Source organism: Hippopotamus amphibius, chromosome 3 (genome assembly GCF_030028045.1).
Source record: "Hippopotamus amphibius kiboko isolate mHipAmp2 chromosome 3, mHipAmp2.hap2, whole genome shotgun sequence".
Lineage (NCBI taxonomy): Eukaryota > Metazoa > Chordata > Mammalia > Artiodactyla > Hippopotamidae > Hippopotamus > Hippopotamus amphibius.
In genome coordinates, this window is record NC_080188.1 from 25,708,255 (window position 1) to 25,722,416 (window position 14,162).

Below are 14,162 nucleotides of genomic sequence, written 5' to 3' on the forward strand. Positions count from 1 at the left end.
AGCCATTTCACTCCTAAGTATTCACTTTCAAAAGAAAGCATATGTCCATACAAAGACACATACAAGAATGTTCATAGCATTCTGTTTTATAACAGCCAAAAATTGTAAACAACCAAAACATCCATTAACAGGTGAACAGATGGTGGAATTTTACAACAGAATACTCCTTGACAATAAAAAGGAATGAACTACTGATATAGTCAGTACCATGGATGAACTTAAAATAATACTGAAAGAAGCCAGATCATACAAGAAAAGGACATACTGTATGATTCCATTTATATTAAACTCTGGAAAATGTGAACTAATCTATAATGGCAGGAAGCAGATCAGTGGTTCTCTCGGGGGGAAGGGCACGGGAGGATTACAAAGGAATAGGAGGACACTTTCAGGAGTGATTGGTTGTTCACCATCTTGATTGAGGTGATGCTTTCATGGGTATGTAGATGTCAAAACTGATCAAACTGCCCACTTTAAATATTTGCAGTTTATATTTATATATCAGCATTTAAATATGCTAATGTAGTGATAATGTAGTGAGAAAAGGACTAAATAGAGTAAGGTTTTTTCCTACTCAAAGGAAGAGGGGAGGGTTTAAATTCTGAAGGACCCTAGATCAGTATTACTGAAAGTGCTTGCCTACGAATCACCACAACATAAGGAATTTGCATAGGAACATAAATCAACTACCTCCCTAAACACACCGTTAGTCAGCTGTTTTGTTTTTTTTTTCCCTAGGTAAAATTTCTCAATGAAGAAAGCAGTATATTGATGAACATTCTGGCACAAGCTCTGCATCTAATCACCAAACTGTAACAAACAGTTCATAGAGTGGCATTAGTCTACAGACACATTTTGAGTAGCACCGTCCAGATCACACTCACGTTTATTAACTTGGCTAAGCCACTCTCATCTGTATGATGAGGATAATGGGGAATGCTCTGGACACCTCGAATAATAGTCTGATGCTCTAATGAGTTATAAATCTTGCAGAAAGCAGGTACCAATGATGTGTTACTGCGTTATGTAGAAAGTCATTTGAAGTAAAGCAATATATAAAAATAAAATAATATTTTTTATTTGCTCAAATGCTTGTTTTTGAAGGTAACTGAAATTAAAAATGGTTTGTTTTCCAATGAAGTTGTTAACATTCAAAAGTTCATTAAGTGTTTATAACAAATTAAGAGTTTACAACAAATATGGTCTATATATAGTTTTAACTGACATTTGAATAGTAATGTACACACTACACAATGACACGTATTCTTTTTATCAGAGCATACTCTCCTGATCAGACACAGAAAAACGGAAGTTGCAGTGTTTTCATTTTTAATCTATGTTCTAATATGAGAATTTAGTTTCTAGAATTCAAAACTCAAAATTGTTCACAAAGATTTAGTGTTTTTTCATATCTGGAGCGTTTCTCTAAGAAATTTTACATTTTATAACCTTCCCTTTGAAATATGAGAAAAACATGGAATCTCCTGAGTTACAGATGCAGCTTATACATTCTTTAAAAGTTATTTTTTTAAAAATATCACAAACTAACCATATATATCCATAATAAACATCCTTGCTATTCACACAGTTCTTTAAGCAATATTCAAGTATATTTGTGCTTGTATGTTTACATTACTTTAGAGCCTATATTTAGTTTTCAATAAAACTGTATATCTATAAAGATTTCTCAAATATATACTAAATGAAGCAAAACAGTCATTATGAAAATATAAATTGCTATTACAGCCTTTTCATCTTTCATGTTTTTATGCACTTCTTGTCAACCATATAATTTCCTGTCCTTTTGGGAAGCTGATAAATTGTTGTCTTTGTAATCTTAACCCTGCTGCTTTCTCAGCGAGCCATAAGAATATAGCGCAGGTTTTCTGAACACATGGTATTCACTCTGCCGTATCAGTTGTAGCAACGGAATCTGATAAGGTTGGTATATTCATCATTTCCAGTTATTTCAACTGCAGGACCACCTTAAAACAGAAAGGGAGGGAAGGGCGGGAATCAGGTTATGCCAGTATCTGCTGAATGAGATGCTTTGAAATCTCTGAAGAAGGGTCTGGAGAAGTGACAGCAAGTGCAATGCACAGAAGACAGCTCTGCCAGGATCCACGGCTCAGACTCACTGAACATTTATACCAGGCCCTGCCACACACCCCTTCAGACATGTAGCCCCATCGAAAGGCAAGCCAGGCTGCCAGTTTGTTACTGGGCATGTGGACCAGTCATAAAGGCACCATGATGGCCAAGTGACGGCAGAGTATGGAGGGAAGATGAAGTATACCGGAATTTCAAAAAGATGGAGCCAAGAAGACGGGTTAGTGGCAAGAGAGGCTGGTAAGAATAACTGACTTGAATCCTTGAGACACGGTCACTAGAGACGGTGCTCAGTAACAGGGGAAGGAACATACATAATGTAGGTAATTATTTTTATGTCTTTCTCACAGCAGCAGTTTCTACTGTTTAAATATTATTTTTTTTTCATTAAACACTCAGAATTGTTACTGTTATTTAGCCATTCCTTTGTACATGTAAAGCTTTTGGTCCTTCGTTAGTTCTATTCTGTCTCAAGCTGATTTTGTCATACTAACTACAAACCATGTTTTGTCTCCCATTCTTAGAGCAATTTTCTACCATTTGTCCAGTTAAGATAAGACAATCTGTTCTTCAAGACCATAACTATTTTTAATCATTAAATGTCTTCAAAATCAACTAATTTCACAGCTCCAAGTTAAAAAAAATATTTATCATTAATCAGCACTGGAGCAAAACAAATCTAGCTGTTATTCTTTAAAAAGTAACTACTTGATAAATTGTGGTCTATTAAAGTAAATTAAATTTATAATTAATGTAATATCTAAAACTAGAGATGTAGAACATATCAACAAAGTATCTTCCGTGCCTGACGTAAAATATCAGGAACAAAAGAAATAATAAACGTAAATGACTAGTTTTTCTTACAATGCTCTAATGGTATCAATCAAAACTTAAACATTTTGAACCATACAACAAAATTAAAACACATACCTGGGACTTCCCTGGTGGCACAGTGGTTAAGAATCCACCTGCCAATGCAGCGGACACAGGTTCGATCCCACATGCTGTGGAGCAACTAAGCCTGTGTGCCACAACTACTGTGCCCACACACCACAATCACTGAAGCCCACATGCCTAGAGCCTAATGCTCTGCAACAAGAGAAGCCACTGCAATGAGAAGCCAGCGCACTGCAACTAAAAGTAGCCCCAGCTCACAACTAGATAAAGCCCAGGCACAGCAACGAAGACCCAATGCAGTCAAACACACACACACACACACACACACACAAAACCACATACCTTATTAGCTGCTTCCAAGGAATTTATTAGATTCTGCAGCTCTTCTTTACTCATTTCAACAGAATACGGCTTGACTTCACCATTTTCTCTTACATCTAGATGAAGGTTTAAAAGTGGCATTTGCAGTGTAGCAATCTTGTCACTAGAAAGTGCAAGCTGTTTAAAATGAGAAAAATAGTACTTAATAAGTAGTTTAAAAAGGAATATATTAAACACGCATCAGAGCTTACAAACAACACATTAAACAAAAAGAGTACTCCTGTTTGCTATGAAGTACAGGGAAATGTGAAAGGAATAAAAGAAATTAAACCCATGCCAAACCAGCATATGTCTGAAGACTAGAGAAAGAAGGAGAGTTGGTAAAAGATAGAAAGAAGTTTGGGGGAAAAAGACAACCAGTCTGGAATTTGTGGTAGAAGCAGAAATCTAGAGTGGAGTTATGGCTAGGAACTACTGAACGGGTCCAATGCATCAAGAAACAGAGAATTCTTAAAGAAGTGTGACGACACCAAGAGGATGAAAGTCCCGTACAAAGATAAAACTAAAAACACTGGTAGGGACTTCGCTGGTGGCACAGTGGTTAAGAATCTGCCTGCCAATGAGGGGACATGGGTTCAATCCCTGGCCCAGGAAGATCCCACATGCCGCAGAGCAACTAAGCCTGTGTGCCACAACCACTGAGCCTACGCTCTAGAGCCCACAAGCCACAATTATCGAGCCCACGTGCCACAACTACAGAAAGCCCACATGCAGCAATAAAGACCCAATGCAACCAATAAATAAATAAATAAATAAATAAATATTAAAAAAAAAACTGGTAAATCTCAGAAATTAAGATGCTTAAATAATAAGCAGCTAACTCTCTGCTAAAGTATTGATAACTGTTATCAAGATCCCATCTCTGGGACTTCCTAGGCGGCACAGTGGTTGAGAATCTGCCTGCCAATGCAGGGGACACGGGTTCGATCCTTGCTCCAGGAAGATCCCACATGCTGTGGAGCAACTAAGCCCGTGCGCCACAACTACTGAGCCTTTGCTCTAGAGCCCGTGAGCCACAACTATTGAGCCCGTGTGCCGCAACTACTGAAGCCCACCTAGACGCCTAGAGCCTGTGCTCCACAACAAGAGAAGCCACTGCAATGAAAAGCCTGCATACCACAATGAAGAGTAGCCCCTGCTCTCTGCAACTAGAGAAAGCCCGTGTGCAGCAACAAAGATCCAATGCAGCCAATAAATAAATAAATGGGAAAAAAAAAAAGATACCATCTTTGATGAGAGCCACTCAACCACATTTGACACTTTTACCTCTTCTACTTTCTGTCTAAAGAGAGTATCCCAGAGGAAATGGAAGAATCCAATGCTTATGATACTAAAGCTTTTTGAAACAAGCATCATCACTTCACTGGCAGATGGCAAAGACAAACTCAGTTTTCCTAGCATCTGAACCAGTAATCCTGCAATAACTGAATTCTGGAATGCGACCACTTGCAAAACCTTACTTGGGCAATGGTAAAGGACTCCTTACCTGACAAACAACCTCAAAGGATCGGCTTTGTGGTACATACACTGTAGGACCAAACAAACCTTCACATATCTCCTCCGTTCTCCCTCCAAAATACAGGACTCATAATATCTGAGGTTTGAAAGTATCACCTTCAGGTTGTCCACCTCATCAATAATTCTCCTCAGTATTTCCAATAAGTGCTTTCTCAGCCTATGCTTGAGTACCAGCAATGAGGAGGAGTGTGCTAACTCAAAAAAAGAGGTTAAAATAATTTTAAGATACTCATAGTGGTTAAATTATTTCTTAGGTTGAATTGAAACCTACATCATTGCAAGCTATATACTTTAGCCTTTGTCCTATCCCCCAAAGCCACAGAGCACATATCTATTTCTTCATTCACGTGATTTTTAGTCCTTTAAGGAATTAAAGCTGTAGTTAATTCAATTTATTATAATTGTAATGTTATTAGACATGGTTTAGATGTCTGCAGTGCACTGACTGATGCCCAAGTTAACACAAAAAATGCAATTCTCATTACCTTTGATACATTTTTAGGAAAATGTATTCTCAAAAATACAGAAATTTTAGATATATAATATTACAAAAAATAAATCTATTCAGAAAATGAAATAAAAAGCAAAAACACCTATAAATAAATACAGTCTCACCTTTAACTGCCAATCAAAATCCTGTAGCCGTGCAGAGGAAATATCAACTATTTCTTCCAAGAGAGCCTGCTTGATTTGATCTTTCCTACTTCTCAAGCATTTCATGATAGCTTCTTGATGAGATGAATTCAACTGATTCAACTGCTGAGACGCCTATGAAAATAAAACTAAATGGTCAGAAAATAAGTGAAAGGGCCTTTCCGTTTAAAACAAACAAGAGTTACACTCTCCTTTCACATATCCTTTAAAATGGTAGTACCAATAAATGAAGAAAAAAAAAAGAAATAATTCTATAACTATAAAAAGAATAAGATGAGGATGCATAACCAGTAAACAAGAGGTTTCAACAAATTTTTGCAAAACAGGAAGTAAAGGAAAAGGGCTGACTGATGAAGCAGCATGAGAGTGAATACATTTGGAAACCACTGAAGCTGGTATACCTATATTAATATATCAGACAACATAGACTTTAAGGCAAGAAGACTTAAAACAAATAGAGCAAAGGGGTGGTTCAACAGAAATACATAACAATCAAAAATTTGTGTGCATCTAATAACATAGCTTCAAAATATCTAAAGCACCAACACTTGGCAGAAGAAGAGAAGTGGGTACATAAACTTTCATACTTAGAGATGTTAACACACCTCTCAGAAACTGATAGAAAGAGGCAAGAAAAATCAGTAAAATTATAGCACTGAAAAACACTTTCTACTTAACCTAACTGCACATAGAACACTACACCCTACAATTGCAGAATACATACTATCTTCAAACGTATATGGAACATTCCTGAAAATGAGCCATATGCTGAGCCATCTCATGGATTTCAAAGCACTGGAATCATACTATTTATATTTTTGAGCCACTGTGTAATTAAATCATAACTGATAGAAAATCCAAATATTTGAAAATTAAGTAGCATGATAACACAGTACTAAGTGGCAAAAGAAATAAAATAAAAACTGTTTCCTAATTCATTCCATGAGACCAGAATAAAACTTTATATTCTGACAAAAACATAATAGGAAAAAAAAATTATGGGCCAATATTACTCAAATATAGACGAAAAAATCCTAAACAAAATATTGGCAAATCAAATCAAAAGATACATTAAAAGAAGATAATATGTCATGACCAAGTTGGGTTTATTTTGGCAATGTAAGGTTAGTTTAACATTCAAAAATCAATGCAAGGCATCACATTAACAAAATAAAGCTGAGATAATAAATTCAGGAAAAAAGCATTTGATAAAATTCAATACCTATTAATGACAGAAATTCTCAGCTAAGTAATAACTGTAGGAAGTCATGGATACCTATAAAATCATACAGCTAACACACTAAATTGTGAAAGAGTGAACACATGCATTCTCCATAAGGTCAGGAACAAGGTACTGGTTGGTTTGGTTTTTTTTTCCAAAACTGTCCTGAAGGCATTAGCCAATGCAAATAATGGGAAAAAAAGAAATAAAAGGTATTAAAATTGAAAAAAAATGATTGTATACAAAAAAAAAATCCAAAAAAAAATTATAAACCATTATATACTGTAAATAAATTTAGAAAGATTGTTGGACACAGAGTAAGTATATAAAAATCAACTTTGTTTCCACATACTAGCCACGTGCTATTGGAGAACAAAATTAAAGAACATCAGAAACATCAATTACTTAGAAATAAAATCCAACAAAATATTTGCAAGACCCCTACACTGAAAACTACAAAATATTAGAGAGAAAGTGAAGCTAATCTAAATAAATGGAAGGTTATACCATGTTTATAGATCAGAAGGCTCAATACTGTTAAGACGTCAATTCTCCAAAGTAGTCTAGAGATTCAGTGCAATCCCATGCTATGGACTTATTGTCCCCTCAAAATTCATGTTAAAACTCTGACCTTCAAGGTGATACCTAGAAATGGGGCCTTTGAGAGGTAATCAGGTTTAGCTAAGGTCATGAGGGTGGGACCCTCATGATGGGACTAGTGCCCTCATAAGAAACACCAGAGTTTGCTCTCTTCTTCACCCCTGCCAAAATAAGGTATTTTCTTGTGGCAGCCCAAGCTAATACTCCCAATCAAAATTCCAGCAGGTTTTTTTGGTTAAAATTGACAAGCTGATTTTAAAATTACCTGAAAATACAGAGGATCTAGAGTAACCAAAGCAATCTTAAAGAAACACAAGGTTGAAAGTCTTCTACTACCAGATATCAAAACAATGTAGTGTAGCTTTAATTCTACAGTAATTAAGACACCACAGTATGGGTGAATACAGACAAACAGACTAATGAAAGAGAAAGAGTTCAGAGACAGGACCATACAAATATGGTCACCTGATTTCCAAGAAAGGCTGAACAGCAATTCTATGGGGCAAGGATGGTTATTTCAATAAAGGGTACTAGGTCAAGTGGATATCATATGGAAAAATTTAAAGTTGATCCCTAGTGCGTACACAAATACTAATTCAAAATGTATCAGTGACGTAAATGTAAGAGCTAAAGCAATCAAACTTCTACAAAAACATCTTCATGACTGGCACAAATATTTCTTAAACACATCATTAATATCACTAATCATCAAAAGAAATACTGACAAATTGGACTCAATAAAAATTCAGAACTTCTATTCACCAAAAGACACTATTAAAAGACTCAAAAGGCAAGTAACATAAAATATATTTAAAATATATATATACCCGAGAACTCATATTCAGAGTAACATCCAAATCAAAATGACAAACATACATAACTCCATTTTTTTCCAAGTGGGCAACCTACACAAACATGCCCAAATGACTTTTGACAAAGGTACAATACAAAAGCAATTCAATGGAAGGACACCCCATGACCCTGCAATTTCACTTCAAGATGTTTATCCTAGAAAAGCTGGCCCATGTGTGTCCAAAAAGACACATACAAAATGTTTGTAGCAGCACAATTCATAATAATGAAAGAGGCAATGACCCAACTCAACTGTTCATCAGTAAGGAGACAGAAAAATAAGTCCTACTAATTCATATCATCAAACACGAGAGGTTAAAAAACATAAACCAGATCTACATTTACCAACATTGGTAAACCTAAAACAATGTTGCAGAAAAAATTACAAATGGATACAAACCTTACAGCTTACAAGTTACACATTTAAACAGCTCAAATAATTGTATATGTTGCTTAAAGATGCAAACATTCACCCAATATAGAATACAAAACATGCACACAACTTCACAAGTGGTAATCTCTAGGAGGAGGGTGATATTTACGTATATGTAATGCCTTGTCTCTAAAACACACACAAACTTGAAATACATAAAGTAAAATTTCAACAACTGTTTCATTGTGGTAATGGGAATACAGGTGTCAGTTATATAACTGTCAGTATTCTTCCATACCATTTAAATGTTTCACAATTTTAAAAAATACAAACAAACCAAAAAGAAAACTACAAAAATCCAGAACTTTCACAGAATTTCCACTTACAATTATGATGTTTTATTGTTATCTCTTATACACTTAATAATGATGGCCCTTGTTTTACATAGTGCCCTAAAGACCAACTTAAAAACAATCTGAACACAAATCATTTATTATTTATCATAAGGTATATAAATTTGGAGTGAAGTTACCTCTTCATCGGATAAATTTTTACCAACTACAGTTTTGAAAAAGTTGGTAATGTCTTCTAGAACATGCATCCATTCTGTTGAATCCCAAACACTGTGATAATCCTGGTAGAGAGGATAAGTTTGGCCACAAATGCCATCAATTATTTTGTGAAGAAGCTAGAGAGAAAAAAAGAGAAATAAATGTAATTATAAGTAAAATTAGAAAACTGATTTATCTTCTTTGTAGCAAATAAGTGTTGTGGGGAGAAGTTCATGTTATCTGCAGGAGCAGCTAAAGTTGAAAAGCAACTATCTTTAACATTATTTTATTAATTAAAAGTTAGAGCTTCACACACACACACACACAACACACACACAAAACAGACTTTCTGTACTTTTGTCCGCCTTTAGAAGCTAAGATAATTTTACAGATACACTGTTGTTTCTCCAATGTTCCTGAAAGGAAGACAGTGAGTGTAAAAGTTTCTCCTTGGGAGTCCCTCACATCTTATTTATACCAATAACCAAAAAACAAGGTATAACTCTTAGATCAAAGTCTTTTAACTGTAGATCTACATACCTCTTCTCTCCATTTTCCACAACATCCACACTTACTTCCTTTGGTCCACTCCCAAAAAGCCCTCGGTGCCTTCCTTTCTCTTTTTTACCTTCCTTTCTCTCTACTCTACCTTAATGCCAGCAATGGAAATCCTAACACATATACAACTGAACACAGTGATTAAGACGGTGGATTTTGGAACAAAACTGGCTAGTCTGAATCCTATTTCCACTACATACTAGCTTTGCCAAGTTATTTAAACATTCTCTGCCTGTTCCCTCATGTGCAAAATGAGGATATCATCTACCCCCTTAATGCTGTTGTAAGGACTGAAGAATACATGCAGATCCCTGGGCACACGCCTGGCATCACACACTGCTTGCCACTGTTCTCCTCCTCCTCACGGTTATCACCATCACTACTCCTGCTACTGGTACTATGTTCCAGGCCTTTAACATATATTAACTGAGTACCTACTACACCAGCACTATTCAGGGCGAATGATGAATATGCTTTTCCTTCTCAAGGGATATGTGAGCCTTGTAAGAAGAGTATTTGAACCCATGAACTGAAATGCAGTTAAGCAGTGAAGCTTCTAGCTCTTTTCTCCTGCATCATATTCCAGTCCATTTTAAGCAATAACTCCTCCTCTGTAACACCACACACATGTTGGAACAGAGATGAGCAACTGGTGACCCTACTTTCAAGTGATGTCTAATGCACTATGTGAACAGAATTTTTATTTACCATAAATTAACCAACATTTTCAATTTGAAATTCATTCAAAGTTCCCTACCTGTATTTCACCTTATCTCAAACTTGTCCCCCATGCTAAAGCAAAACTCAGAACTCAAACTGAAAAATAAGAGTGCTATCTTTTTGGAATATAGTTTTTTTAAATTAATTCACAAATATGTAATGAGCACTTCGTTCCAGTTATTAAACACGTTAGCGTAACTACAAAGAAACATAACTATAATAGCTACCATTTATAGAGCCCTAATTATGTACTAAGCACTGTGCTGATCTTCACTATAACCTGTAAAGTAAGCCTTGCTATTATCCCCATTTTACAAATGAGGAAACTGGGGATAAATAAGATAAGGTCCTACTGTATCAGAGCCTCAGGCCATTAAAGAAAACTAATATATCAATAAATAAATGCAATTTAGGAATGATAGAAGTTATAATACAAGTTTATAGAAGGTACAAAGAGCAGAGAACAAGGAGGGGAAAGTACATCGTAAAAGGATGAGTAGTTGGCCAAACAGAAGAAGGGCGTCTCTGGTCGCAACCAGCTGCATATGCATAGGATAAAAGTGTAAAATCACATGGCACAATTTGGGAGATGACAGCATACAAAGCTGGAGAGGTGGTAGAGGCCAAATCACAAAGGGCCTTGTATACAATGCAAAAGAGCCTGGGCTTCCATCTGTATTCAGTAGGGAAGCAACCTATTCACATATTTGTATTATGTTTTCATAGATCTGCCAATAGGACAGGAGATGTAAGGAGAGAAAAGGGAAAGAGGTGAGTCCAAAGGTCTCCATCTTCCATTAACAGCAAGAGATAGGGGCGGGGGAGTAAACTGTTGAGGATACTCACACTGGAGGCAGCAGGGAGGTAAAGAAGATGTGAAAAGGAGGACCAAGGATGATACTCAGAAGTTCAGGCTGAATGATTCAGCAAGTGGCTGTGTCACAAGCCAAAAATGAGGCTACAGCCAAAGAAGGAATAAGTCAGGGAGAAAGATGAGGAGCTCAGCCAAGGACATGCTGAATGTGAGATCCCTGTTGGTATGTCTAAGCAGAAGCCTGACACTCAGGGAAGAGATTTTTGGATCCAGAGATTCAGGAGTCATCTACATACCTGGCAGTAAAGGTTTTGGGACTTATCTAAGTACGCAGGTAGAATGAAGACAGGAGCAGAAAGCCAATACAATACTCAAAGTTAATAGATCTGGGCATCTGCTTCTACTCTGCCACTTATTACAATGGTTTGACAACTCTGGGTAAGTTACCCAAACCCTCTACTGACATTTTAGTTTCCTCATTTGTAAAATCAGAGAAAAGAGTTAAGATGGTTTTTCTTGACCCTAGTAGGATAGGTAAGTTTATTCCCTTTTATCTCCCCCACACTATCCCCATTGTAAATGGAACAGAGAAAAAACGAAGGCAGAGATTTGGGACTTACAAAAGCTGCCTACCACGTGCTCCTCTATCACATTAGCAGGCTAAGCCCCCTCTGCAAACCTTCACCTACTGTAAATGGAACAGATTTGGAACTTATTCAAAGCTGCGTATCATGGACACTGAAAGCCAGGCCACCACAGCCTGGGATCCAGATGTCAGGCCCAATGATAAAGTTGAGTTTAGTAAACATTAGTTGATTCCTTCCTTCAGCAAACACTGATTAAGAACCCACCTTGGGCCAGCGGTAACTCTAAAGAACTGGGAATATATAAACAAAGTATCTACCCTAAAGGAGTTCAGAATAAGGGAGACCCGTGGCACGAGGACCACTTAAGTTGTGTTCAAGAAAGACTGAATCAGGCCTGAATTGTTGGGGGATAGAAAAGGTGGGAGTTTTAATTGCAATACAAAGTGTTGGTCAGTACTCCTGAAGTCAGAAGGCAAAGGACCACAGCTCCTAGACCTCCTGCTGAAACTCAGTTTTCCATATATATTGCCTTTTTTCAGGGGTTGGCAAATTTCCTTCGGGTCTAATACTTGGGGCACTAAGGCGTTTTTTAACTTGAAAGTTCAAGGGAGAAAAAACACTTCTCAGATTTTCCTCTTACAGCAAACACTGGGTTTTCTTCCTTTCAGAGTTCACAGTCAAAATTTCACTATATGTACTTCCTGTCTCCACATTTCTCTCACCTTTCAAACTAAAAATGTGCTGCAGCCAAAAACAATACTTGAAGCTGCCAGTGCCCTGGAGATTAAGGCTGAACACAGGTGCACGGTACACAGAGGCTCCTGCTCACCTGTCTAGACTTAGTCTCCCTTCTCTGCTTCTCACTTTGAACTTCAGCCCCTAAAACTACAGCAGGGCCCGAAAGCTCCCTAGGGCTGGCTTTCTTCTAGCCTTTGTAGCTGCTATGCCCGGGCCTGAAACACTCTCTCCCCTCCACCCAGTCTGCTTCCTACTTATCCTTTAGGACCCAGCCTAGAAATCTAGGCAGCTGCTCTGGAAAACCTTCCCTTGCCCCTTCAAATCTAGTTGCTATCCCTCCCACAAACTCACTGATGGATAATAGTCTGGTTTCCTTATTAGATGACAAGGTCCACCAGGATACAGGCTGTCTCATTCACCATTTTACCTCATCCCATCAAGGCATTCAGCACAAAGCAGACTTCAGTGCAAAGTTGGCTGAACAAACGAATAAGGCCGCTTTTTCCTGACTCTCATAAATCAGGTTCCTTCTTAGACTGGAGGTGCCAAGCTATACGTCACCTCTTGAGTAACGTCAACCTTGGACCACCCTACCTAAAGTAAGTCTCTCAGTTTTCGGTAGCATTTATAATTTTTTTTCTGTCGCCCTCAGGGGGGGTATTGTATGCCTCTCTAGGTCACCAAAGCATCCCCAGCACCTAGCAGGGTGCCTGGTACATAAGGAGCGTTGGGGAGGTTTATGCTGAATGAATGAATGAGTGAATGACTTAAACATACACGAGAGCCTGCAAACCACCTCCTCCAGTTTCTAAGTTTTCAAAGACTGTGTGGCGACTCCGCCCCCCCAACCAGGGTCACCTGGTCCCGGCCGCTCGCGGGAGTGGACAGGCGGTCCCCATTCGGGAGCGGGCGCGGCCCGGCAGGCATCTGCGTACAAAGCCCCCGGAGGGGCCACTCGAAGCCGGGGCGCAGAGGTAGTGCCCCAGGCCTCGGCCTCTCAGATCTCCTGGGGACGCAGGGGGCGGGGCACCCGAAATCACCCCCTTTCCTCCTCCCATCCTTGGGCAGCCGGCGCGAGCCCCGCAAAGACGTCCGAGTGGGACCTGCCCGCACGCCAGACCGTCCCGGAGCCCGGCCCCGCACAACCGCCCCCGGCGCCCTCCTCACCTGCAGGCCCAGCTCTGCAGGAAGCTTCTGCAGCCGCCACAAGGGCGTCCCTTCTTCCGGCTCCATCCCTCTGAGCAGCTAGGGGCTGGGTCACATGAGCAGTCCCGGCGTCTCCTTGGGTGCCGCGGCTCGCCCACGTGACTCTCCCCCGCCGGTGGGGGTGGGCGGGGCGGGCCTGGAGACGCTGGGGCGCTTGTGCGCGTGCGCAGAGAGGGAGGGCTTGGTTTCTTGGTAACTAGGGGAAATCCGCTGTCTGTTGAGACAGTGAAACATTGGTTAAACATCCTTGTGGTATTACTCTGAAGGCGCGTTCGCAAATCTCTCAAAGCGGTTGGCAGCTTTTATTCAGGTTTATTAAACTTGGCACACTTAAGAGTTATGGTTAGCTTTCATTTCGGGGATTACAGGTGACTTTGCTTCC

The 14,162-nt window shown here is 38.8% G+C and overlaps 1 protein-coding gene across 1 annotated transcript; it reads right to left on the bottom strand.

The window, feature by feature from the left end:
* Positions 1-1,056: 1,056 nt before the first annotated feature.
* Positions 1,057-13,850, bottom strand: COMMD8 (COMM domain containing 8). The gene is made up of 5 exons (XM_057728441.1): positions 13,742-13,850; positions 9,139-9,294; positions 5,521-5,673; positions 3,349-3,504; positions 1,057-1,985 (listed from the first exon to the last, which is right to left on the bottom strand). The coding sequence occupies exons 1-5, from the start codon at positions 13,805-13,807 to the stop codon at positions 1,965-1,967; spliced, it is 552 nt and encodes a 183-aa protein (XP_057584424.1). The 5' UTR covers positions 13,808-13,850; the 3' UTR covers positions 1,057-1,964.
* Between the last annotated feature and the right edge of the window lie 312 nt (positions 13,851-14,162).